Source organism: Microcebus murinus, chromosome 18 (genome assembly GCF_040939455.1).
Source record: "Microcebus murinus isolate Inina chromosome 18, M.murinus_Inina_mat1.0, whole genome shotgun sequence".
Classification (NCBI taxonomy): Eukaryota; Metazoa; Chordata; class Mammalia; order Primates; family Cheirogaleidae; genus Microcebus; species Microcebus murinus.
In genome coordinates this window covers 23433530-23459865 of record NC_134121.1, presented here as the reverse complement: position 1 = coordinate 23459865, position 26336 = coordinate 23433530, and the positions used below count along the sequence as shown (strand labels likewise).

At 37.8% G+C, this 26336-nt stretch overlaps 1 protein-coding gene across 9 annotated transcripts in view; it reads right to left on the bottom strand.

Annotated features, from left to right (window-relative positions):
- The window catches only part of NF1 (neurofibromin 1), a 308719-nt gene that overhangs the window by 232244 nt on the left and 50139 nt on the right, over positions 1-26336 (bottom strand). For 4 of the 9 annotated variants that reach the window (XM_075994329.1, XM_020280940.2, XM_075994331.1 and 1 more), the window contains exon 1: positions 23078-23474. In XM_075994329.1, coding sequence (XP_075850444.1) covers positions 23078-23137 — 60 coding nt within the window. In that variant the 5' untranslated portion in view covers positions 23138-23474. Of the gene's footprint in view, positions 1-2734; positions 9694-23077; positions 23475-26336 lie in introns of those variants that run through there. The other 5 variants (XM_075994328.1, XM_020280938.2, XM_075994330.1 and 2 more) reach the window with 3 other exon arrangements.

Below are 26336 nucleotides of genomic sequence, written 5' to 3'. Positions count from 1 at the left end.
ACAGGTTTAAAAAGCAAGTTGCAGAAGAATATTTACAGCATGCTTTTTAAGTAAAAATGTTACATTATAATTGTTTTATAAATACATACATATGTAATAAAAAGGATAAAAACAGGAACTGAGAGATTACAAATAAACTTCAGAAAGGTTGTTAACACTAGAGAGAAGAGACTGGGATCAGAGAGGGGTGCAAAACAGTTTCAACTATATCTGCAATCTTTTGCAAATTAGAAATATTTATAAAAAATGAATGTCCCCCAAAGAAAAAAATAAAAATATTCTCTCTCCTTCCCTCCCTAAAACACACAAACACACATATACACAGAGAGAATAACAGAAAAGGAAAAAAAGAATACTTTCTAGAATAAACACAACCAGCAGTAGAGTAGGAAGCTATTTGCCACTATCTCCCAAGTCAGTACATTCAACTTTGCTTAATGGAATATTTTTCTTGGACTTCCCAAGCACCAGAACTGTGAGAAATAACTTTTGGTTGTTTCAAAGCTACCCAGACTATTTTGTTTTAGCAGCCTGAATGAACTAAGACATCTCCACCAAGACAACTTGCCTCTATCATTTTAGCTAATATTTCAATTATCTTCACCTGTGAAAATTATTTTCCTACTACAGTTCCTTAAAAAGCCATCAACCAAATTTCTGAATCATCTTTTTTTTCTAGTTATACAAAGAAATAATGCAGTTGAGGTTGAAAATGAAAATGTTAAATAAGATAAGGATTTTGAAAGACTGAGAATGAAGACTATACACATTTAACCAGATCTATATAAATGTGGTTGTTAACTCTCCTATAGGCCGGGAGTGGTGGCTCATGCATGTAATCCTAGCACTCTTGGGAGGCCAAGAGGCAGGAGGATCACTCAAGTTTAGGAGTTCGAAACCAGCCTGAGCAAGAGCAGGACCTCGTCTCTACTATAAATAGAAAGAAATTAATCGGCCAACTAAAAGTATATAGAAAAAATTAGCTGGGCATGGTGGCGCATGCCTGTAGTCCCAGCTACTTGGGAGGCTGAGGCAGAAAGATTGCTTGAGCCCAGGAGTTTGAGGTTGCTGTGAGCTAGGCTGACGCCACAGCACTCTAGCTAACGCAACAGAGTAGGACTCTATCTCAAAAAAAACTTCCCTATAAAGTTAATGGACACAGCTAAATGTTTACAATGTTTATCTCTGGGTTTAAATTTTTTAAGACTATATTAACAAAATATTCTAGCACAATTCACAAATTGTAAATTTTTTTTTTTTTTTTTTTTTTTGAGACAGAGTCTCGGTTTGTTGCCTAGGCTAGAGTGAGTGCCGTGGCGTCAGCCTAGCTCACAGCAACCTCAAACTCCTGGGCTCAAGCAATCCTTCTGCCTCAGCCTCCCGAGTAGCTGGGACCTCAGCCTCCAAGTAGCCACCATGCCCGGCTAATTTTTTCTATATATATTAGTTGGCCAATTAATTTCTTTCTATTTATAGTAGAGACGGGGTCTCACTCTTGCTCCGGCTGGTTCTGAACTCCTGACCTTAAGCAATCCGCCCGCCTCGGCCTCCCAGAGTGCTAGGATTACAGGCGTGAGCCACCGCGCCTGGCCATGTAAATTTTAATAAATTGAAAATTGCAGAAGAAAAGTCAGCACTATCAGCGAAGATTCCCATCCAGGCTTCACCTCCTTCATGGGATTGAGAAAACAGTTTTTAAATGCAAAGATTCTATGTGTTAGTTATAACATTGCATTTATAACAGTTCAAGCACCGGCCACTGTGCTAAGTTTATAACTTAATTTAGTTCAAGCCAGAAGTTTCAGCTATCTAGTCATGTACTAATGGCCAGGTTACCTATCAGGCTGAATGAAAGAGAATTTCATTCATAAAAAAAGATGCAGATCAAAATAAACTTGGAATCATAGTGAAGAGAGGAAAGCCAACAGAAGAAATTTAGCTTCCTTTAGCTTCCAGGCTTATGCCTGGAAGTCCTCCTGACTTCACAACAATATGACCCACTAGTCTATTTTTAACCATTTCTTCCCTGTGCCAAAATGACTCCATTATAGTCAGTCAGGGAAAAAAATATATCTTCAGCTGATATTACAACACATATATTTTACATAATACATTCATCTTCAATTTATCTGAAAACTTATATGCAATTGAATTACAGAGGTAGAAATGCTCTTTGGGTCCATAAGTAAACAACAATTTAAGGCAACAAGGCAGATGCAATTAGATATTTGAACCAACAGTATCCCTTTCAAGCAAAATAAAACTATGTGATGCCTATTTCAATGGCAAGACTGCATCTGAAGCAGCTGACGGATTTGTTTTGATGCAGGGAGAAAAAGCATCTTTAGAGATACAACAGGAAACACTCAACTTCAAAACAACTTTTGGGATCACAACCCATTTGTAAGTCCATTATGGAATAATTCAAAATGTTTCCCTGAAGAAATAAGAAACCTGTCATTCACAACTTCTCCCTCTCCTCAACCAACCCTTATACACTTTAGCTGCCCTCTGAACTCCTTACCCCTTTGTGAAGTCTTCCAATTTCACCTCCTACACATCTAAACATATAATTCATCACCTGAATTCCCACTAGTGCCCTACTTCAGAGCATCATTCCTATTACAGTAATTTTTAAATTATTCTTCTTGCCTTTAATATTGTTCTCTTAAATCCATCCTCCATATATCACTACCAGGAAACACACTTTAAAACACGTGAGCATGCTACTCACCTGCTTAAATCTCTCCAATGGCTCCCTGTCACCCACAGAATAAAGTTAAAACTCTTTCATTCATTCAACAGTTGATAGCCTAGTATGACTCTTCCAAGCAGGAACTGTGCTAGGCCTAGGGATATTAATGGGGTACCATTAAAAAGCTTGCATCTTTCAGACCCAGAATGATTTTTGTAAGATGAAAACATCAAAATAAATTCTTTCCAGAAAAAAATTTTCAGCATATCTGGACTGCAGCTGAAATCCCCTCTATTTTAAAAGAGCCTATGACCTTTTTCGAGAATCCAATGTAATTTGTGGTTATTTCAAACCAAAAGTTTAAAGTAAAAATTCCTTCAACTTCTAGGTTCAAAATTCTTTTAGAAATTTTTATGCTTATGACACAATTTACATCATTAAGACCATAAAACACTGAACATAAATAGTGCATTTACCTCATTTAACCTAGTAAAAAACAATCACATATTAGTTTAATATGCATACCATATTTGAAAGGCATAATTTAATTTCTCTGTAATTCAACCCTTATCATTTGTCAGGCTGTACCTAACTACTAATTCACAAATGCTGAGATTTAAACTATAGTTTAGCATTTTTCCAGGAGTTCGAAAACAAATTCCAAAGAATGTTTAAAAACATGTATGATTTGGTTAGAAGAGGATATGAATGGTAAATAAAAGACAGTCTACAATCTGGTAAGATGAGTTACATTACAAATACTTGTAATACTTTCAATAAAATTAAATGGTTATTACATAAATTTGGTAAACTATGGCAAATCAAAATTTAACTCACTGGTAGTGATAATAAATCTGCCTAAGAGCAAAGAAGATCTTATTTCATATATTCATCCATTCAACAAATACTTATTGAGTCCCTTCTCTGTGCAAATCACCATTGTAAACACAAAAAAATATAACAAAGAAAAAAAATACTTGCCCTCATGAAACATATATTTAATAGAGAATATAGTTAACAAAAATGGTTTTGGAGTTCTAAAAACAAGATTTTCTAACTCTATTAAGCAGTACGTTTTTTAGACATGGTCATGTTGTTTTGATAGGGCTTTGAAAGGGAAGACTTAAAATTTTACCTTTTTTAGTTTCAAGTCTTTCAGGACTTCCTCTATGCTTAAGCAGGTAGGTTAGGTAGGTCCTAGTTAGGTTAAGCATACTCTTATCGGAACCATTTATATTATGCCTCTGAAACACACTACTGCACAGATAAAAATTGCCAACTCTGGTAATAAAAAAAAAAAAAAAGCTAAGTTCTTTAATTCATCCAATCCCTATTTAGCCTTTTCCCTACACTTTCAATAAAATTAAATGGTTATTATGTAAATTTGGTAAACTATGGCAAAGCAAAATTTAACTCACTGGTAGAGGTAGTGATAATAAATCCACCTAAGTAATACAGTTCAAAACTCACCAGTTTACAGTTACTCCAAGGTTTCTAGATACATAATATAGCTTTAAAAAAATCTACAATCTACTAAAAACTTATCTTGGTCATATAATTATTACCTATTTTTTTAAATGAGAAAATAAAATGTTTATAATGTATTAATGATAGTAGATAGCAACATACTTTAATAAAACAGAAAGAAAACAAATCATATACGTATACACATATACATACATATATGGGAGGGGCAGGAATTTGTGCTCACTAGAATAGACATATTCTGGATATGACTGTGCCTTCCCTGCCTGCAATGCTTCTGCCAACACCACCATCAAAGTCTTGGGAAACACTTTGTTCATGATCAAGGCATACTGCTCAACATTACTTCCTGATTACTTCGATCAGGGATCTCATTCCACAGCAAAAGCGCAGGAATGGGCTATGGGCCTTGGAATTCACTGGTCTTACCATATACTCCATTACCTGGAAGCAGCTGGTCTAACAGAGTAGGCTGATGAAGTCTCAGTTACAATGCTAGCTGGAAGATCAAATCCTCAAGAATGGGAGGGGGGTGTGTTCTATTTCACAGGCTACACTAAATGCAGCCAATATACAACACTGTTTTCCCCATAGCCGGAATACATGGGCCTGAGAATCAAAGAGTAGAAGTAGAAGTGGTTCTTGTCACTATTAGCCCTAAAAACCCCATTAACAGAAGTTTTGCTTCCAGTACCTACAACTTTGATATCTGCTGGTTTAGAGGCCTTGGTTCCCAAGGAAGGAATGATTCCACCAGGTTCCACTGAATTGGAAGTGGAAACTGCCTCATGATCATTGCCTCCAAGCTACTAACTCAGGACTTCTCAACCTTGGCATTACTGACATTTTTGGATTCGATAACTGTCTGCTACTGGGGCTTTCCTGTGCATTGTAGGATGCTTGGTAGCATCCCTGGCCTCTATCTACTAGATGCCAGTAGCATTCCCTCCCAAAGTTGTAACAATTAAAAATCTCTCCAGACATTGCCAAATGTCCCCTGGAAGGCAAAAGTATCCCCAGTCAAGAACCACTGCACTATGTCAACAGTCAAACAAAGGGGTTGGTTACTCTATTAGCTGATATTATCACACTGATTACCAAGGAGACACTGGATTATGGCAACATAAGGGGGACAGGGAGGACTATGTTTGGAATCTTGAGGATTATCTGAAATTTGCTCTAAACTTACATGTATAAGAACAAAATTTAATGGAAAACTATAGCCATTCACACACACATGAAACAGAACCACTGAGGATTCATATTCTTTACTAATGAAGGTTTGGGTTACCAACCAGCTGAGTTCTTGAATAAAGGCAAAGAAAACATGGAATGGGCAGAAGAAAGTACTTATATATATGAAATACAATATCTTAATCAGTTACAGAATCAAGGTCTACAGCAGCTATACATACTTTCTTCCTTATTATAGGGGTAAGAGGAGTGAGTGTATAAACCAATTTCTTCTCTCTTTTCTTCAATGCTATACAATCTTTATTGGTAAAGGTTAATTTTACAATTTAGTCTTTAGGTAACAGGATATTCAGATAGGACTATGAATTTGAGGCATAATTAACATAGTTTAGAAATGGATAGTGTGAATGTCACCCAGAAATGGATACAGTGAATATTGGGACTTTGTTCCTCATTTTGGGAAGGGGGTAAAGGGACATCTTCACCTTTACAAATAATATTTTTTGTCTTCTTAGTGAAAAGTTTAGAGTGTTTTTCTTCTTATACGGAAGATGATATATCTGTATAAAGGCCTATATGGCTGCTGAGTAGCCAAAGGGGCAGACTGTGCCAACTACTAAACTGTTGTCTCTCATTTTCAAACCCATCCTTCTCTCCTTCGTTTTCTGATAGTGGGCCTACTGTGCAAACTATATTTCTCCTTTGTCAGCTGACTGACTGTTAAGGCTCTGCCAAGTGGATACTAAAGAGATACTGGAAGACTAGAAGAGGGGCAAAGGACTTGATCCTTCCTATTTGCTTCTTGTTCCTGTCAGCATCACCCCAGCTGAATTTTTCTATACAGTCTAATATAATATGAAGATGCCTTACATTTATTCCAGTTTCTACAGGTCAAGTAGAAAACTAAACTGTCAAATATTTTTAGCTGACTTCTATGAGGTACAATCAAAATTTTCCTTAAAAATTCTATGGCCTATCTAAAAAACAAGATCAATAAACAAAATCTATATATTAGCAACAACTCGAAACTGAAACTAAAAAACGATGCCTGTTAAAATGGCAATCCTCCCAAAACTAATCTACAGATTCAACACAATCCCTATCAAAACAGGTTTTTTAATAGAAATTTACAAGCCAATCCTAAGCCATACAACGATATACAAAAGATCTAGACTGGCCAAACAATTCTCAGAAACAACAAAGTTGGAGAACTTACACTACCTGACTTCATATTTTACTAAAAAGCTACAATAATCAAGACAATGGATACTGGCATAACAATAGGTACACAGCACAAGTATAAAAACTAACAAAAAATGAGTCATAGATCTAGTGCAAAAGCTCAAACAATAAAATTTCTATAAGAAAAGTAGGAGAAATGTTTGTGACCTTACAGTAGACAAAGGTATTTTACATAAACCAGTAAGAAGTCCATTTTTTAAAAACTGATCAATTTGACCACAGAAAAATTAAGAACATCTGCTTTTGAAAGAATCTGAGAACAAAAAAACAGGACAAAAACTGGGAGAAAATATTTGCAAATCACATTATCTGATAAAGGACTTGTATTCCATATATATTACAAATTCTCAACATAATAAAAACATTTTTTAAAAAATGGGCAAAAAGATTTGAACATACATTTCACCAATGGAAATATTCAGATGGTAAATAAGCCCATGAAAAGATGCTCATTATCATTACTCATTAAGGAAATGTAAATCAAAACTAAGATGAGATATCACTTTATACCCACTAGGGTGACTATACTTAAAAAAAAAAAAGAGCCTGGTGTGGTTGCTCACGCCTGTAATCCTAGCACTCTGGGAGGCCAAGGCCAGCGGATTGCTCAAGGTCAGGAGTTCGAAACCACCCTGAGCAAGAATGAGATCCCATCTCTACTATAAATAGAAAGAAATTAATTTGCCAACTAAAAATATATAGAAAAACTTAACCGGGCATAGTGGCACATGCCTGTAGTCCCAGCTACTCGGGAAGCTGAGGCAGGAGGATTGCTTGAGCCCAGGAGTCTGAGGTTGCTGTGAGCTAGGCTGACGCCACGGCACTCACTCTAGCCTGAGCAACAAAGCAAGACTCTGTCTCAAAAAAAAAGAATAGAATAGAATTATTGACAAGGATGTGGAGCAACTGGAACTCTCATATACCACTGTAAAATCGTACAATCACTTTGGAAAACAGCTTGGCAGCCTCTTAAAAAGTTATAGGATGCACTACCTGTAACATGTACACCTACCATGTAACCTAGCCATTTCTACTTATTTACTCAAGAGAAATTAAAGCATATGTCCAAAGTCATGTACATAAATCTTAGAGGTAACTACTTGCAATGGCTAAAATTTGGGTTGTCTCCAGTTATCCATCAACAGGTGAATGGATAAACTATGCATAATATATCCATTGAGACAAAAACAGCTCAATGGTTGCCTAGGAATGGGAAGGGAGAAGGAACAGATTATGAGGCGGCTAAAGGAAACTTTTGTGAGTAATATATGTTCATTATCTTGACTGTGGTGATGGAATCACAGACTTATATGTATATCAAATCTCACCAAATTTAAATATGTGCAGTTTATTTATTGTATGGTAATTTTACCTTAATATATAAGCTGTAGAAATTCTATTATTATAGAGGAACAAAAAGCAATAAAGTTCCTAAAAACGGGGAAAAAAGGCAATATTTCTATATATTTACTCATATACTTGCCCAACTGAGTGCTCATTATTTTCTACAGTTTGTACATCAACTTGAGACATATTCCTTCTGCCTAAAAAACTTCCTTTAGTAATCTTAAAGTGCATGTCTGCTGGTAATAAATTCTCCCAGCTTTTGTTTGTCTAAAAATGTCTTTATTTCACCTTCACATCTGAAGGATGTTTCTGCTGGGAACCGAATTCTACTGTGGCTGTTTTTTTTTCCAACACTTTAAAAATGTCTTTCCGTTATTTTCCACTTTCCAAAGCTGTGTTTAAAAGTCAACCATCAGTTATGTTATATTGTTCTTTAGAAAGCAATGCTTTTTCTTTCCTTCTGTCTGCTTTTAAGAGTTTCTCTTTGTTTCTAGTTTTCAACAGTTCAATTAAGATATGCCTAACTGTCGTTATCTTTGTATTTCTCTTGCTTGGGGCTTGCTAAACTACTTGAATCTATGGGTTAATGTCTTTCATCAGTTTTGGAAAATATTTTACTATTATTTCTCAAACTTCCACGCTAATCTCTCTTCTCTAGTTCTGAGTCTCCAATTACACATTAGACTTTTTACTAGTGTTCCACATGTCTCTTAGACTGTGTTCTACTTTTTTTCTTCCTAGGTTTTCATTTGGATATTTTCTATTGACTTATCTACATGTTCTCTAGTCTTGCCTCTTGCTGTGTAATCTGCTATTAAACCCATCAAATGAATAACTTCATATTAATTATAATTAATTAATTGTAGGATATGTGTTGTAATGGTGAGAAGGATTTTGTTTTGTCTGGTTTTGTTTTTTAACGTGCCAGGCTCTGGGAATATAGCAGTGAACAACAAACAAAACAGACATAGTCCCTACTCTTATGGTACTAAAAAAGTATATACTCAACTGACATTTTTTTTTTTTTTAGAACAATGAAGATCAGGACATGGGGTGGAATGAGTCACAGAGAGTCCTCCACCAAAGTCTTCTTATTAAACCATAAATGAAACACCTTAAGCAATCAATACTGGGTTTTTTATTCCTACAATGTCCATTTGGTTTCTTTCTATGGATTCCAATTCTCTATGGAAATTCTCGTACATTTTGTCCATCTTTTCCTCTATTTTCTTTACTATATTATATAGTCCTTGTCTGGGCTGGGCATGATGGCTCAAGCCTGTAATCCTAGCACTCTCGGAGGCCAAGGCGGGAGGATCACTTGAGGTCAGGAGTTGGAGACCAGGCTGAACAAGACCCCATCTCTGCTAAAAACAAAAATAATTTAGACAGGCAACTAAAAATAGGAAAAAAGGCCGGTGTGGTGGCTCACGCCTGTAATCCTAGCAATCTGAGAGGCTGAGGCGGGAGGATCACTTGAGCTCAGGAGTTTGAGACCAGCCTGAGCAAGAGTGAGACCCCGTCTCTACTATAAATAGAAAGAAATTAGCCAAACAACTAAAAATAGAAAAAATTAGCCAGGCATGGTGGCACATGTCTGTAGTCCCAGCTACTCGGAAGGCTGAGACAGGAGGATCACTTGAGCCCAGGAGTTTGAGGTCGCTGTGAGCTAGGCTGATGCCACGGCACTCACTCTAGCCCAGGCAACAGAGCGAGACTCTGTCTCAAAAAAAAAAAAGAAAAGAAAAGAAAAAAATTAGCCAGGCATATTGGTACGCACCTATCTATAGTCCCAGCTACTCGGGAGGCTGAGGCAGCAGGATTGCTTGAGCCCAGGAGTTTGAGGTTGCTGTGAGCTAGGCTAACACCACAGCACTCTAGCCCAAGTGACAGAGTAAGACTCTGTCTCAAAAAAATAAAATAATAAAGTCCTTGTCTGCTAACTTCAATTTTCTGAGTCTACTTCTATAGTTTCTTTTTTCTTCTTGACTATGTATCACGTTTTTCTACTTTTTCACGTCTCTAGAAATTGTTAATCATATGATGGCTATTGCAAATCAAAGAACCTTAGATACTCCAGAATGTAATTTCCCAGTGAGGGTTCTCTATTTTCTCTATTAGGCAAAGGGAATAAGAGAGTCTGATCATCTCAATCCAATTTGGAATTTAACTGAGCCAGGCCTATGCAGTTTTATTAAGACTCCGTTCACTTCTGGTTCATCTTTTTTCTTCAGTTTGTGGCCAGAATCAGCAAATGTCAGCAATCCTCTGCTCAGCTCCAAGGGTCCCTTCTGTCTCTGGAATTTTAACTCATCTAGTCCTTATTACTTTCATAGTCCTCCAATATTTTTTACCATACTGATTATTAAAGTTCACCCAGTTCTGGTTTGCTTTTTTTAACTTGTTGCAGTGGTATAGATGACTGTGTTATGACCTACTATATATTACCCAGAAGTTAAATTCTGCCTGCATATCATACAACAATGTTTTTTTTTGTTTGTTTGTTTGTTTGTTTTTTTGAGACAGAGTCTCGCTTGTTGACCAGGCTAGAGTGAGTGCTGTGGCATCAGCCTAGCTCACAGCAACCTCAAACTCCTGGGCTCAAGCAATCCTTCTGCCTCAGCCTCCCGAGTAGCTGGGACTACAGGCATGCGCCACCATGCCCGGCTAATTTTATATATATATTAGTTGGCCAATTAATTTCTTTCTATTTATAGTAGAGACGGGGGTCTTGCTCTTGCTCAGGCTGGTTTCGAACTCCTGACCTCGAGCAATCCGCCCGCCTCAGCCTCCCAGAGTGCTAGGATTTCAGGCGTGAGCCACCGCGCCTGGCTCATATCATACAACAATGTTTTTTAACCAGCTTTATATCAAAATGACCTGGGGATATTTTTAAAACTATCACATCTCTAGAACTTAAATGATTAATGGAGCCAGGAAATCTGTACTTTTAACAAGAGTCTTAAGCGATCTGGTAAAGCTGGCATTTCTAAAGAAACTAACGTGCCTATACTAGTCGTTCTTCCTCTCCCCTCTGCCAAAGCTCAGTATTTATAAGGACATTTAAGAAAGAATATGCAATATACACATGGAAAAATTGATAGAAGAGCAATTAAAGGTTCAGGATAACTAGAGACTTTAAAAAAATATTAGGATCAAGAAGATGAGGAAGGAAGGATAAGAACCACTAGAGTCCACAGTAATACTCATAGATGATGAAAAGCAGAACTATTCAACTCAATTTTACTTCTAATTATTCTAGCAGAAAACAAAATGATCTTCAAATTTGAAAAAGAACATATGGAGAGTCATCAGAACTCTTAGATATGGAGTGTACAGCTCATCTACCTGCTTTATCTGAATTCAAGTCTACATGAATTAATTCAAAGGTAGATAAGAAAACTTGGAAATGTGGTAAGGGAAATGCTATCAGTGAACTTTGGGAAGTCACAAAAACCAGAAAGGAACCAGACTGACAATGAGAAAATGTTGCTGCAATTATCAAAATGCAGGAGTGGGTAAAGATGAAAAGGTGGTTTTAGCACTATGGACTTAATTTAATGTCAACATACAGGTAATTCTAAGACTGATTATTATGTAGATGACCTATTAGCACTTATACAGGGAAGCAGCATTTACTAATGAGATCTTCCTTGTGTAAAGCACTTTTGCTTTCCAGTTTAGAGTTCACAAAGTACCCTCACACATACTACCTCATATCTTTTTTTTTTTTTTTTTTTGAGACAAGGTCTTGCTCTATCACCTGGGCTCAGCAATCCTTCTGCCTCTATCTCCTGATAAGCTGGGATTTACAGGCAGATGCCACCATGCCCAGCTAATTTTTCTATTTTTTGTAAAGACATGACCTCACTATGTTGCTCAGGCTGGTCTTGAACTCCTGACGTCAAGCAATCCTCCCGCCTCAGCCCCCCAAAGTGCTGGGATTATAGGCATGAGCCACTGCACTGGCCTTACCTCCTATCTTTGATTCTCACAGATCCCTACAAAAAAAGGGAAGGTAGCATTTATGTCCCCTTCACAACCTCCATATTCTTCAACATATTAGGAATTTACAGCTCAGACAGCTTGACTTTCTCAGGTTAACTCACTCTAGTAAAAAATTAGGACTCAATGTCAAGTTTTTTGATACTAATTGAGTTCTGTTTTTATATCACACAGTTCCTTAAAGTCAGCATGAGTTAAGAATAAGTCATGCTGAAATGATATATGGGATTACTTCAAAATAATAGAGAGGTAGTAAGCAGGAAATGGGTAAGAATATAGATGAAGACAGACCGAGTAGAATCTGGGTAATGAATACATGGGGATTAACTTATAATCATCTCTCTACTTTTATGCTTGAAACTTTTCCTAATAAAACTTTAAAAACACACACAAAAAACACCAATTAACATTTTTGATAGGTTTACTCTACACTGGTAATCAGATGACTACCAAAAATATAGTGCATCTGAAACTCAGCATTTTTAAACCATTTAAGTTTCATATAATACCCTTGTGTACAATATTGAGAGAAGAGATGAAAAATGTACTGACCACCTCTGTACTGACCACCATCATGCCAAAAGGAAAACAGCTAGCATGTTGAGATGTGTTGAAGACACATCCTTTGAGAAATGGTTGAAGAATGAATGAAATTTTTCTGGGGAGGAGAAGGGAAACCCAGGGAATACTTAAAATGCCTTCAAATGTTTTTAAAGTAAAGGGACATACTAAGAATTTGGGTAGTAAAAAAAAAAAAAATAAAGTAAAGGGACAAACTTATTCTGTCAACCTATAGAAAGTAGAATTAGGAACAATGAATAGGAGACACAGGAAGGCCAAATTCTAAATTTTTCTACCCACTCTTCCTTAAGGTTCATGACTCACAAGTACTCACTAACAAACCTTGTCACAGTCACCTACCAATTTTCTAGATATTTTTCATTAAAAAAAAAACAAAAAACCTGGCTCCTAGCAGTTTCTCGTCTACCCTACATCTATGACCATCCAGGTATCATCTAGGATAGAGCTGCCTTGAAAACACTTAAAACTCACAGACTTGTAAGGAGATGTGGGCAGTTCATGGTTCCCTCTCATCTAGACAGTGCTAAAGGCATGGTAACAAGTTCTTATACTTTAATCATCATCATATTATATTTACCTCATTCAGATCCTACTCTTATGCTAACCTTACACTGCTACAAATTGAGATTTTAATATATAGATATTTTTTCTTAAGAGACAGGGTCTCGCTCTGTAGTCCAGGCAGAGTGCAGTGGTAGGATCATAGTTCACTGTAACCTCTACCTCCTAGGCTCAAGGGATCCTCCCACCTCAGCCTCCCAAGTAGTTAGAACCACAGGTGCATGCCACTACACTCAGCTAATTTTTTTAAATTATTTTTTGTACAGACAGGTCTCACTATGTTGCCCAGACTGGTCTCCAACTCCTGGCATCAACTGATCTTTGATCTTCCTGCCTCGGGCTCCCAAAGTGCTGGCATTACAAGCGAGAGCCACCTCACCTGGCCATATTTCTTACCTAGACACAGTCTAGTCACATTTTATATTTTTAGGCAACATTTATTTACTTTGTTATTGACTATTTTCTGATTACAAAAATACATGTTCAGTGTAAAAAATTCAAAATTTTAAAAATATTAGGAAAAAGGGCCAGGCACGGTGGCTTACACCTGTAATCCTAGCATGCTGGAAAGCCAAGGCAGGAGGATCACTTGTGATCAGGAGTTTGAGACCAGCCTCAGCAAGAATGAGACCCCATCTTCTACTAAAATTAGAAAAAATTAGCCAGGCAAGGTAGCACATGCCTGTAGTCCCAGCTATTCGGGAGGCTGAGGCAGGAGGATCACTTAAGCCCAGGAATTGGAGGTTGCAGTGAGCTCTGATAATGCCACAGAACTCTGCCGTGGGTGACAGAGTAAGACTCTGTCTCAAAAAAAGAAGAAAAAATGAAAATTATATATAATCCCTTAAAATCTTAAATAATGTAAAAGAAAATGTAATTATTTGGAAAGCGCTCACATTATATTAAAAGAAGAGATTATAAAACAATGTATCTCATTCAATTCCAACAACCTAACAACACTAACATTTATTGAGCTCCTGCTGTGCCAGAAACTGTGCCACACAAGCTTTCCGTATATTTCCTTATTTAAATCTCACAACCACCTATGTGAAATAGGTGCTACTATTAACCCTATTTTACAAGCAATAAAACTGAAGCTTGAAGAAGTAACTTGGCCAAGGGCTAATAAACAATAGGAGAAAACAGAAATCCAAACCCAGGTGATCTAATTTGAAAATCAGCACACAATCACATACACCAAAATTTTAACAATGGTTCTGATTATTTATTTTTTATGATTTTACTGCATATTCCATATTTCTAGAATATGAATTACTACTTTGTTTTTTAATGTCCAAGTACAGATTAGACAATCATTTGTCAGGGCTATTGCAGAAGTAGGACTTAAATAATCTCAGATACCTTCTAACTAGGGATCTATGAACTAATCAATTAGTGACTGAAATTATTTTTTCAATCAGAGGACTGAGTAAAATAAAAAATCAATATATTTTAAGAATTATTAAAGTTTTGAACTGCCAGATTATACTCTCCTCTTTTACAGTGACAAAATGGCCTCAGAACTCAGGAGATTTACACACCACCACAAAGATAGTTGTGTCAGGGGAAAAACCAGAGCTCAGGTCTTCATTGATCTTGGTTGTAAATATTTGACCAAAACAAAACCTACTACCTCTCCCATTCTCTATAGCAAATTCACTTATCAGAGGCCAAAACTGAAACATAACAGGAAATACAAATGCTTCTCTTTTTCTCCCTCAATTACCCAAAAGGAAGAAGAAACTGGCCTGGAACATAAAGGCACAAAATTTTCCCAGCCCCAAGGTGGTACAGGAATGAAAGGCATTGGTACAAACTGAAAAAGAGAAAAGATACTCTGAAAGACAAGATGAAAGATTTGAGAGTTGTTACAGGGTAAAAGAAAAACTGAAAAAGTAGCTATAATAAGTTAAAAGAAAACATCCAAGAATCTAATAGGAGAAGGCATTCAAATACTATCAGAGTTAAAAAGGTTGCCTCAAATTTAATCAAACTCTAAGTAAAATGTTTTTAGAGTATGAAAACCAACTTTATAAAACTGAACTGTGCATTGCCAAGATAAAAGACTGAAATATATAATCTCATATTTATAACTGTATGTATATTCCTATTGGTAGTCTCACAAATTCCATTCTCTCACCTTAAGAATTCAACTTTCCTTACCTAAAAATCTAGAGTACAAAACAATATTACAAAACTAAATAAAAAGGAAACCATGTTATAACTTCTAGCAGCCAGGAAGCTTTGAAAAGTTGATAAGGAGAATGATACATAATGAAATCAAGGATATGTTTAAAACTTATGTCTATTTCTAACATATAACCAACCTAAAATGATTGATACTCTAATATGAACAAAAAAAGGTAAAATGTAACATACCGTAATCTTTGAAGCAATAGATCCCTCATTTTACATATTTGTGCTTTCTGTTCACAAAGTTTAGACTTTTATAAAAAAAAATCTATTTATTGAAGATCTATCTATTATAAAGATCTATTTATTGAAAAGCTACTGATTTAACGATTAAGATAGTCACACTCTAGTTTAAACCCTGTTAATTACATATCATATGATTATGAACACATTGCTTTGCCTCTTTAATTTTTTCTCATGCAGAGAAAAAAATCATCACCAAACTATAAAGAAGGAATAGAAAAAAATACTGCAGATGGTAATATATTTTATGACTATTTACAGCTTCCTTTCATCTAAAATATTCATACCTAAGACATTAAACAAACCCATGATGTGAGTAGGACAGGTTATCATCCCCATTTACAGATGAAAATGTAGAAAACTGATGATTAGAGAGGGAAAGTGACTTGCCCAAGGCCACACTGGAAGTTTCACATATAGTGGAACTTCTTTTTACTATAGTATGCTGCCCTCACAAATTTGAGGTGGTTAAGTTTTTTCTCACACCCAAATTACTATGAAGACTACCCAAGAAAATCTGTCAACAATTAAACAGAAAAGGGTCATTTGAGATTGTTATGAGATATAACCACCCAAATAAAAGTTCATTAACTGGGTATAAAATTATGATTAAAAATAAGTTAAATAAAAGTCCTTAAAAGCAAGTTTCTAAAAATCCTACTATTTACTATATTTACTTCATGCCTCTTGTACTAGATATACCACGCTGCAAGAAATGGTGGGATAGTGGAGTGGAGAAAGGATTCTATCAGGAAAAGTTAAGTGCTCTGAAATTCAATAGGGCAAAACACTTAAAGGTATAAAATATGAATTAGGGCAGGCAACAGCTAGCTTATAGGCAGTAGTGGCAATCCTAAACCAAACCAAAAGAGTACCAAACTGTGGTTTAAAGAAATTCTGCAATGTAGAAGTTTGCACTTCAAACTTCTAGTTATTGCTACTACAAAGTAATTAGTACCGTTTATCATAAGAGTATATAAAATTTTAAAACATAACTCTAATTCTTCATTATATTAGGGTGGAACCCCTTATTAGCTTGGAGCTTTCTTCTCTCAGCAGAAACTCTTTCTTTTGATGGTACAGTCAATGGCTCAAAAGCCACTCCGTTATACTTGAAGAATATAAACACATATCACAAGCATAAACATTTGAAGTGGTCAAATATACAGTCTACTGCACCCACTTTAAGAGACTTTAGTGAGAGTACTATCAACATCAATTATAATTTATATTCTATAATGTTAAAATTTTCTTCAGCACAACCTCTAAGAGTGCTCTGTTGACTGAAGGCTCTACCCACATAGCATGATACAGAAATATGCAAGCTGCTGAAATTTTAAACTTAATTCATAGTCACTATAATGTAAAATTTTTCTATTCTTCAAGGTCAAAAGAAATTTTGTTTTATCTTTCCCTCCCACCTCCAAGAAAATGGGGTATTCTAATAGATGTCAGATGAAACAAGCCAATGCTTTTATAAACACTAGTCAATCCTCTGCAAAGAAATAGCTTAAGATGTCATATTCTCCTTCAGTATTGATTCTAAGCCTTTTAACAGTTTAAACTGACCACAAACGTCCCCTTCTACTTCTATAGAACAATCTCCTCAAATTTCCTTTAAAAAAAGTCTTCCTATACCTGTCCCTTGTCATATATATATATAATTAATAATATATATATACACACACACACACAACACACACCTCCAATGAAGAATAGACTGAGGCCTAAGGAACACATGTACAAAACATATTTGTAATTAATAAACTGCTTATCCCTAAAAGCATATTATTTCATGAAACAATATACAGTCTACATAGAACCCCGTAACATTAAATTTGAAGGTTAAAACAAAAATGGCCTATAGCCATCTGAGTAATTTCAAGAATAAAAACATAAAAATAAGGTATGCTTACTACTATATTACTAAACTTCCATTTAAGGACAAAATTCTCCATGTTAAACACATTTTTTTATAGAGTAGATTTAAGAAAAGAATCTAATTTCCTAATGATCAAAAAAATTCAAATAAATATAGTGCAAAAACTGGATATTTAAAATAAAATGTAACAACATTGCTGGCCCAATTTATCAATCACAGCACCTTATGACATTTTACTACACTTTCTAATTAGATGATAAAGAAAACATATTAAACCCATGATATGTTACAGAAGGATGCTATCAGTACCCTAAGTATTCATTAATAAACACTAAAGTAAGGTATATATTGGCCAAGGTACATACAAGGGAATGTCCAGAGACTAGTCATTCTAATTTGGTGAAAACGTAATAATCAGTAAGCTATAAAGAAAATGTATCTTATATTTGAATAATTTCAGCCTTTTCAAAGTGCTTCACATTCATTATCCTATCAGACCACTGCAAAAATTTCTCTATGTAGGGACTTTATCATTAACAGTAACTGATAAATCCAAGATTACAAAGGTAGTTAATCAGATCTGAAAACTGATTCAAAAAACATGTTTACTCTATGGGAAGAAATATAAGTTGCTCCTTTAACTTCACTTTTTTTAACCCATTGCTGGTTAAAATATCACTTAACTTATAAAATATAGGATATTACAAACATGGAAGTGAAATACAGTTGTTTACATTTAAAACAAAGCCAAAATTACCACTTTTTAGCCAGTTCACCCTTCAACCAGGAATCGATCATATGAAAAACATTCCATCAATGGTGTTTTATGTACTCATAACTGTGCCAGGCACTTGGGTGAGTACAAGAGAATTCTAATGTGACTCCTTGATTTTCAGAAAGTTTACACTCTATTTGATAAAAAGACAAGAGAAAAGAAAACAAAGCTAAGCTGTGTCCAACCAACACTCCTAAGGTAAGAAACCTTACAGTGTGATTCTATAAAACCTCAGGTGACAAGGATACCAAGAAGACAGCAGTGAGTTTAGTTTAAAAAGATCTCATGGAAGAAACAAATTTTGAACTGGACATTGAAGAATGGACAGGAATTAGAAAAGCACAAAGGAGGAATTAAAGCATTCAGACAGGGACCAACATAAACAAAGGCCAAGAAGCAAGAATGAAGCATGATATATACAGAAGAGACTGGGCCCACCTGCCTGGAACACAGATGCACACTGAGGAATAATGAGAAATAGCTTGGTAAATTAAGTGGGGTAAGTTCCCAACAGGCTGTCGTGTGTCAGAACTATTAAAACATTAAAATCATCTAATATTTAAATTCAAAAGAATTTTAAAGACTTTCTAATCAATTCTTTTTCAACAGATGGGGAAATCTAGGATGTATGAGAGCTAATGGTTAGCACAGGGACAGAGGCAATGAACAGCAGAAGAAAACTCAGACCACTGTTTAGGAACTCCAACTCAGTGACAGGAAGCATGGTATAACAGAGAAGGCACATGTGTTCAAGGATCAGTGAGAACAACAACATAGTATAAAGACCTGCAAACATGCACACAAGAAAGTATTGTGTCTTGGAAACTAGAAGAGACTGGTTCCAGGGGTAGTGGAACATCATAGTGGCTTTACAACTGAACAAAGACCACTACGTTTTGCCAGAAGGAATCATTTTCAAGAAAGCAGCAATCCAGGAGGAAATCAGAGGCAGAAGCTAATTTTCAGAGCTATAAAGGAAACAGTAGAGGCAGCGGGTATCTGGCAACAAAAGAAAGAAAAGGATTGGTCCACAGAGAGAAAGCTCCAGGACCAAGTAAATGTTTGATTTTGAAGAGAAAGGAAATCTAAGTTAAGTTTGAAGGTAAAAAGGAAGAAGTTCATGTAAAGACTAAATCAGATCCTAGACAATATAGGGAGCAGAAGGGGGTGCAGGGAACTAATTAAGGACCAGTTGGAGGAAATTTTTGAAAAATATGAGTTCTAAAATAAAGTATAAGCATTATTTCTCACTCACCATAAAATATCCCTCACCATAAAAGAGTATTCATTTTTAACTTATTATAAGGCCTTATAAAAACTGCAGACTAGGTTTTAAGAATGAGCCTAGGAGATTTTTTTTTAAATCCAAATAGCTTCAAAGTTTTACAAATGTAACTACTTGGCCAATTAGCATATTAACTCCAAAGACATTTGCCAATCATTTTATACTGTGAATTTTACACCACATATTCAAAGGATATTCCAAATTAACATGCATTGTATAAGAATAACCAATAGGCTATTATTAATTTTTAAAATCAGTTTATGCTATATTATGTTCTTTAAAATGTTAAATTTTTTTTGGCTTTTATATACTGCTTTTGCTTGACCGGACATGGAAAACATAATTGCTTTAAATGAACATATTTACAACATATCATTTGGGATGACTTTACAATTCTTTTAAAAAAAAAAATCTTAAAATATCCATATTTTCCCCTTACTTCCTTTCAGAAATAAAGCTCTACAGGGTCTGGTGGGGTAACAGAGCTAAGTGACATATGCAAGAAGGCTCTAATTTGTTAAGAAATTGGGCTGATGAACCACAAGTTAAAGCTACACACCTAAAATTTGCCAATTTCAATTTAGAAACTAGTTGGCACCATAAAGGCAAGTTAAGGAGAGGCACAAGATGTAACTGATACATTCAGCTTTCTGGCTGTCTGCTTTTGCAACTGTCATTTCCCTAATCAAGGAGGTGATTATTTCTAAAACTGGTATCACTCATTGAACTTAGGTCACAAATTTTAGGTTTAGGTACAATATCAGCAGGTTACAGGAATTTTATTTTACCCACAAGGATCTGAGCTCAAAATGTCAAGATGGAACACTACCACTTATTTTAACTGGTTCTACTGTACTAAGTTGCTAAGCAATACCCATCAGAGTTCAATATGTCTATAATTGGCAGTGGCTAGTAATGCATTTCTGCTTTAATCACATCAAATATTAGAAGTCAAACCAACCAAAACATCAATTCAATCATAAACACAGTTACCATCTTTACACATGCACGTGGCCCCTGGGGTCTGACAGTGGTTCAGCAGGCACACATCTTAGTTGTAATAAAAAAGCTCAACTCCTGCTATGCCCAGTAAAACAAAGTACAGACATTATCTTCAAAATTTGAAAACTTTTCTAAGTAATTGAAACACTTAAGATTCTTATACAAATATCTCTCAGTATATGCAGGGATTTTTCTCTCCTCAAAAAAAAAAATGTAAACTCTTCTAATTATATTTAATGGATTATTAAAACAAATTCTATGGGATACTTAGGAAAAGTATTCCCCTGATTGTCCGGCATTTACTACTTTTCACACTGAGGCTCTTGTTATTAGGTCTGCTATGTCACTTAACCTCTCCATGCTCCACTAAAAATAGACATTTCCAACCTTAAAATGAACTCTAATTTGAATTAAACATTACTTCTATAATAAATTAACCTATATAAGTACTTTATGTTCAATACTGAAAACCATTACACTTTCGCATCTCAAAGTCAGTGGACTTCAACCTTGTGAAAGAAAAAATGTGAGGAATAATTTGTCCTATGTATCCTTCTCTTAATTACAATGTAAGGAATATATTAAAATGCTGTTTTAAACACTTATGTCCTTAATTATTAACAGAAGGTGGTAGTGAGTTTGATTCCACAATGTACATAACAAAGCAAACTACAAAGCCGAAGGTATTTTAACACTGGGGAAGGAAGAAGAAATATGTTCCTGAATTACTGGGCATATAATCAGAATCACTCCTCTTTTAAAATTTAGAGAACTATCTTTTTCTGATATGGTAAACAAGCCTAGAGATGAACAGGCAAGAGTGAAAAAATAAAATTAAGAAATAATTGGAAAATTTTTTTTAATTTTTAAAAATTGGGAAGAAACGTGGCATGAATCCTTCAAATTCCTATGTCCAGATTATGCTGTCCACAAGGTTTACCTTTGAAGTTCTTCTATGTGCCTTTTAAATCTTTTTAAATTACCCAGAGAAAGTCTTTTTTATCAAGTTTTAAATCTAATACTATATCAATAATGCAATCTATTATATGCAGTAACAATTTTACTTCATCAGATGGATTAATAGTACAGTTGGTTTAGATGCCTTTTGGTCTGGAAACAGAAGGATGGATGAAACAACTCCTTTAAGTCTCTGACAGTTTCATAATTCTATTTTATCTATCTATATAAGTTCCTTCTAACTTCCTCTGCCTATTCTCAAATAAGTTTCAGGTAGATCTGAAATACTTTGAATCCTGTAAGGAAATGTGTATGGATCAAATAAAAGTGGAACCCTTCCCCCATCCCTTCAGCTCCCATAATCAGTTTTACGATTATATCCAGTAAACAAAATAGATTGACTTAATCTTTAAACAATTCTCTCATCACAGGAAGCTCATGGTTGAACCGCAGCTGCAAAAAACATCCCTTTAAACCATTCCCAACTACCTAGAGCAATACGAAGTTAAACTAATTCCCATTGACAAAAGGCTATGTGTGCATTCATTCTGATCAGCCCCAGGATTTATTGAGTAAAACTCAGGGGATAAAAAGTCACCTCCCCAAGCTATGAAACTTTTTTTCCATCCCAAATATTCTCAATGAAAGTTCTCTTGTCAAACAGGAGGAGAGTCAAAAACAACAAACACTAGGAGAATTATCCGCTCCAGAACCACATCCCAGCTGTCTTTCCTCTCTGTTGTCAATGGCTCAGATGCAGTTTCCCACTTTCCTTTCACCTTTTCCCCCCACTCCTCAAGATTCTCACTCAAAAAAACAATATTTGCATCCTCAGACCGACAGCAAGAAAGGGGGGGACGCAATTATCAAGGAAGGAAAAAAAGGGGGTAATATATCAGAACCGAGGTTTCCACTGCAGATAGCAATGAAAATAACAGTCTGTGTCATCGGAATATGGGGGGGGACGTTTGTTTGGGGCATCAAAAAGATGTGCAGCGTGTGTGTGCACTTGAGCTCTTGGGGCAGGCTAAGACCATAGAGCAAAAAGTAAGAAAACCTGCGCTTTCCCTGCTTTCTTCTACTCTTCCCCCTACAAGAGAGGAAGCTGAAAAAACTGGGGGAGGGGCGGAATGTTACCGTTCTCCTATTGGGGGTACACAAGACAGGCCTTAGGGTTCCTTCAGTTACTCGCCTCCAGTTAGGAGAGTCACGGAGGGAAGAGGAAGAGGGAACCCCTAGATGCTAACCCACCTCTGTTCAAAAACAAAAAAAAAGGAAGGGGGTAATGATTAAATCCAGATGGAGCGCCCCTGAAAGCGCCCCAGGTCACTCATCCCTATTAGCAGGCGGAAGGGCTGGGATAAAGGGGATGGAGGGTCGGAGGGGCTGGTCAGAGACAAGGCCCCACCCCCCCCAACTTACGAGGGAAGGGGAGCCCTAGCTCCCAGCCGTCCCCTCCTTCCCCGCACCTCCCCCCTAGGCCACCCCCACTGATCCCCCCTTCCCTTCCTTTCCTTTCCTCCAGAGCCTTGGGCGGCCGCGGGGGAGGCGGCCGCTCCTACCTCCCCTCACCCACTCCGTCCCCACCCCCACCCCGCTCCCACCTCCCGCCCGCCACAGGCCCGTTACCTGCTCGTCGAAGCGGCTGACCACGGCCTGGACCCATTCCACCGGCCTGTGCGCGGCCATGTCCTCCCCGCGGCCGGGGGGGCGGCGGAGGAAAGGGTCGGCCGGCGCCCTGGGCCGAGAAGAGGGCGGGGAGCGGGGGCTGAGGTGAGGGAAGAGGAGACCAGCGGGTCTGAGGAGTGCAGGCTCCGAACGTTCCCACGGGGGTGGGGATGAGGGGTCAGCGCCGAGCCGGGAGGGGGAGAGGGGAAGGGGGCGTTGGCAAGGAGGCTGGGGGGAGGGGGCGGGGGAAGGGGGACCCGGGGGAGGGGAGGGGGCCTCTTGGTCGCTCTCCCCACTAGCGCCGTCTCCCCACAGCCATCACAGTCCGAGACGCCGCCATGACACCCCACCGGAAGTGGGATCCTTTCCACGGCCCGGGGAGAGGGAGAGCGAGCGAGCTAGAGATTGAGAGCGCGGCTGGGAAAGAGGAGGGGGAAGCGAGAGGCGAGGAGGCCTGCCGCGCATGCGCCCGCGCCGGCCGGTTTCATTAATGAAAAAGCGAGCCCTCCTGGAGGTGACGTCACCTAACTCCTCGGGGCCGGGAGGCGCGCGTTCCCGCGCCTCCAGGCTCACCTAGACTGGCACTGGGCACAGCCCGCCACAGTCGAGCTGACCCTCGAGCAGCCACCGCTCCCATCCCCACCGCCACCTCGGGCTGCCCCTCCCCCGCCGGCCTCCGGGCTTGGATTGCTCCCGGAGTTGGAAGTTAGGGCGCCCTGGGGCTAGCATTTCTCCCAGTTATCCCGCGGGGAGGCTGTGCTCAGTCCCTCTCTGCCTTAAGTTCTCACAGAAAATAAGGCACACGACCTCAGATTTCCTGGTTCTTTGTAGCTACTATACAATGCTGAGAAGAAGAAAAAAAAAAAGGTCCAGAGAGATTTTTTTTTTAAGGTCGCTTAAATACCAATGCTAGACCCAATGGCAATCAAAATAACTCAGACTCCGGAATCCAAGCCCATCCTTCCTCTTCTAAACTGATAGGCACTCAAGTTAATATAACTTTTGCACAGTTGATGATAGATTCAAGTTTCACCATCCTCAAAAAGCCTCTAAGGCCTCACATACGTTATTAATTCAACACATTCATCATCTTATTTAAACCTTTCAACAAACCACCTCAATAGATATCATTATCCTCATCTAACTGATGAATTCCGTGATTCGCCCAAGGTCACACGGTTGACAGGTGGCAGAGTCAAGATGCAAATGTAGGTGGTTTAGCTCCAAAAACAAGAGAAACAAACTATGGCCTTCCTAAAACAAAGGCCTACCTGATACCCCCAATACCAGATTTGAAAGGATTGCCCATAGAATTGATTGTGCTGGTTTTGCAGAAGAGGACTGCATCCAAAACAACAGATGATCTATCTATACCTGACATTGGACTTTGGGTTGGGTTATTTTAAAATTTATCTTCCTCAATACATTTTACTTAGGCTAATGTTAAAATGAGTTTACACATTCTGAGCACACACTAATCAGCCAGTTAGGCCACACATAAAGATACTGAGTGATAAGGCAGAATGAAACTAGAATTTTAATTTTACCACAGAAAATCCACAAAACCAATAGCTCACGTACAGAGAGATATATCCATAAGGGAAGTTTCCAATCTCTGTAAGTTGGTGATTGTCCAAAATGCATATTAAATGAATGTTTTATTCTGCTAGAGCAAAAGGACAGAGTTTGGACATTTCTTTGGTCCCTTATTCTTTAAGGATGAAACAAGGATATTGACTAATTTATTTTAGATGATGTCAGAATGATGACAATACTGAAAAGAAAAGGATGAATCTTAAATGAATGTCCATCTATGCTTTCCCCAACTAGAACCCCCCCCAGAAAAAGCTGTCACTGACACCCCCAGATAGTGTTCCAATACCTCTACTTCACAGCTAAACTTCCAGATCCACATCCTTCCTTTCCTTTTCTCATACTTCTTCTGAGGTTCCCCAATTCCTTCCTTGTTGCCTCCCTCTGTGACCCTTTCCTTGTCTGGTTTCTTCCGTGATCCCCCATTCCTCTCTAACTCTGGGATAGAACACCCAAACTTTAGGCCACAGCACTCTGCTCTTCTTTCTTAATTCGGGCTCTCACCAGCATGTCATTAATTCATCCTAATTTGGACTTGCTGCCCTGTTGCCTCCCCTGAATGCCAAGCCTCTCATTACAGTTGGAGATCCAAAATTCACCCAACTTCCTCTCTAATTAATAATTCCATTCAATGTATTTTGTTAGGTGGTACATAATGTGGCAGGAATTCTAAACAAAAATGCCAAAGAAGGTAATGCATAGAGACTGGGGTGAACTAAGGAGCATACACCCCCTCCATTTAAGAGAGCAGCTGTCACTCAACTCCAGTCAGTTACTGCCATGCTGGAATGTTGACCCAGTGTTGCTAGATCTTCCGGTTACTCAAGAGAAGCTGGAGAGCTGAACTTATGTGTAAACTCTTCCAATTTTTATATAGTGGCAGCCAATTCACATTTTTTAAAAATGCTGTGCAGCCAAACAAAATATGCTTGCTGTCTGAATTTAGCCCATGGAACACCAGTTTGACTAGCTCTAGTGGAGTCAAAAGGCATGAGCTTCAGAGTAGAATAGAATTAGATTTATATCTTAACTTCCCCTGTCCTGCACTATCCAACATGAGAGCATTCAGGGAACTATTAGTATTTGGTATAGTTTTAAAGGCAACTCCCTCTCATTCATCCTGTCTTTTGGTCAGGCAACTATCTCTGCCAATTGTTTTCTTCCAGCAACATTCACTCTGTTCTACCCACCACCATTCCCATCCCCACTGGCACAGCCAACCACCCCAGCATACCAAAGAGCCCACGGCTCCTCAGGACTAAGATGCTCATTTACCCAGCTGCTGGGAGCATTAGTGGTCTACACCTATCAGCTGAATCCCTTTCCAGGAATTGTTCTCAGCTGAAGACAGCTACCTCCCACCAGGTCATGCCACTCCCCAGAAGATGAGTGAGACTCCTCTGGGGGGCTCTCCTCTCTCCAGAGCTCCCTTAGGGGATCAGCTCCCAAGGAATAGAAAGGCTATCCCTTGCTGTAACTACACGTAGTTCTACTTCTCTTTCTGCTCCATCCTTCCCCGTTCACTGCTACACAATGTTGATCCCAAGGGAAATAAGTCCCATAAGTGGGTCTGATCCAATGGCACTAAATCATCCCCTGGCCAGCTGGTAGTGAGCCCCTCACGTGA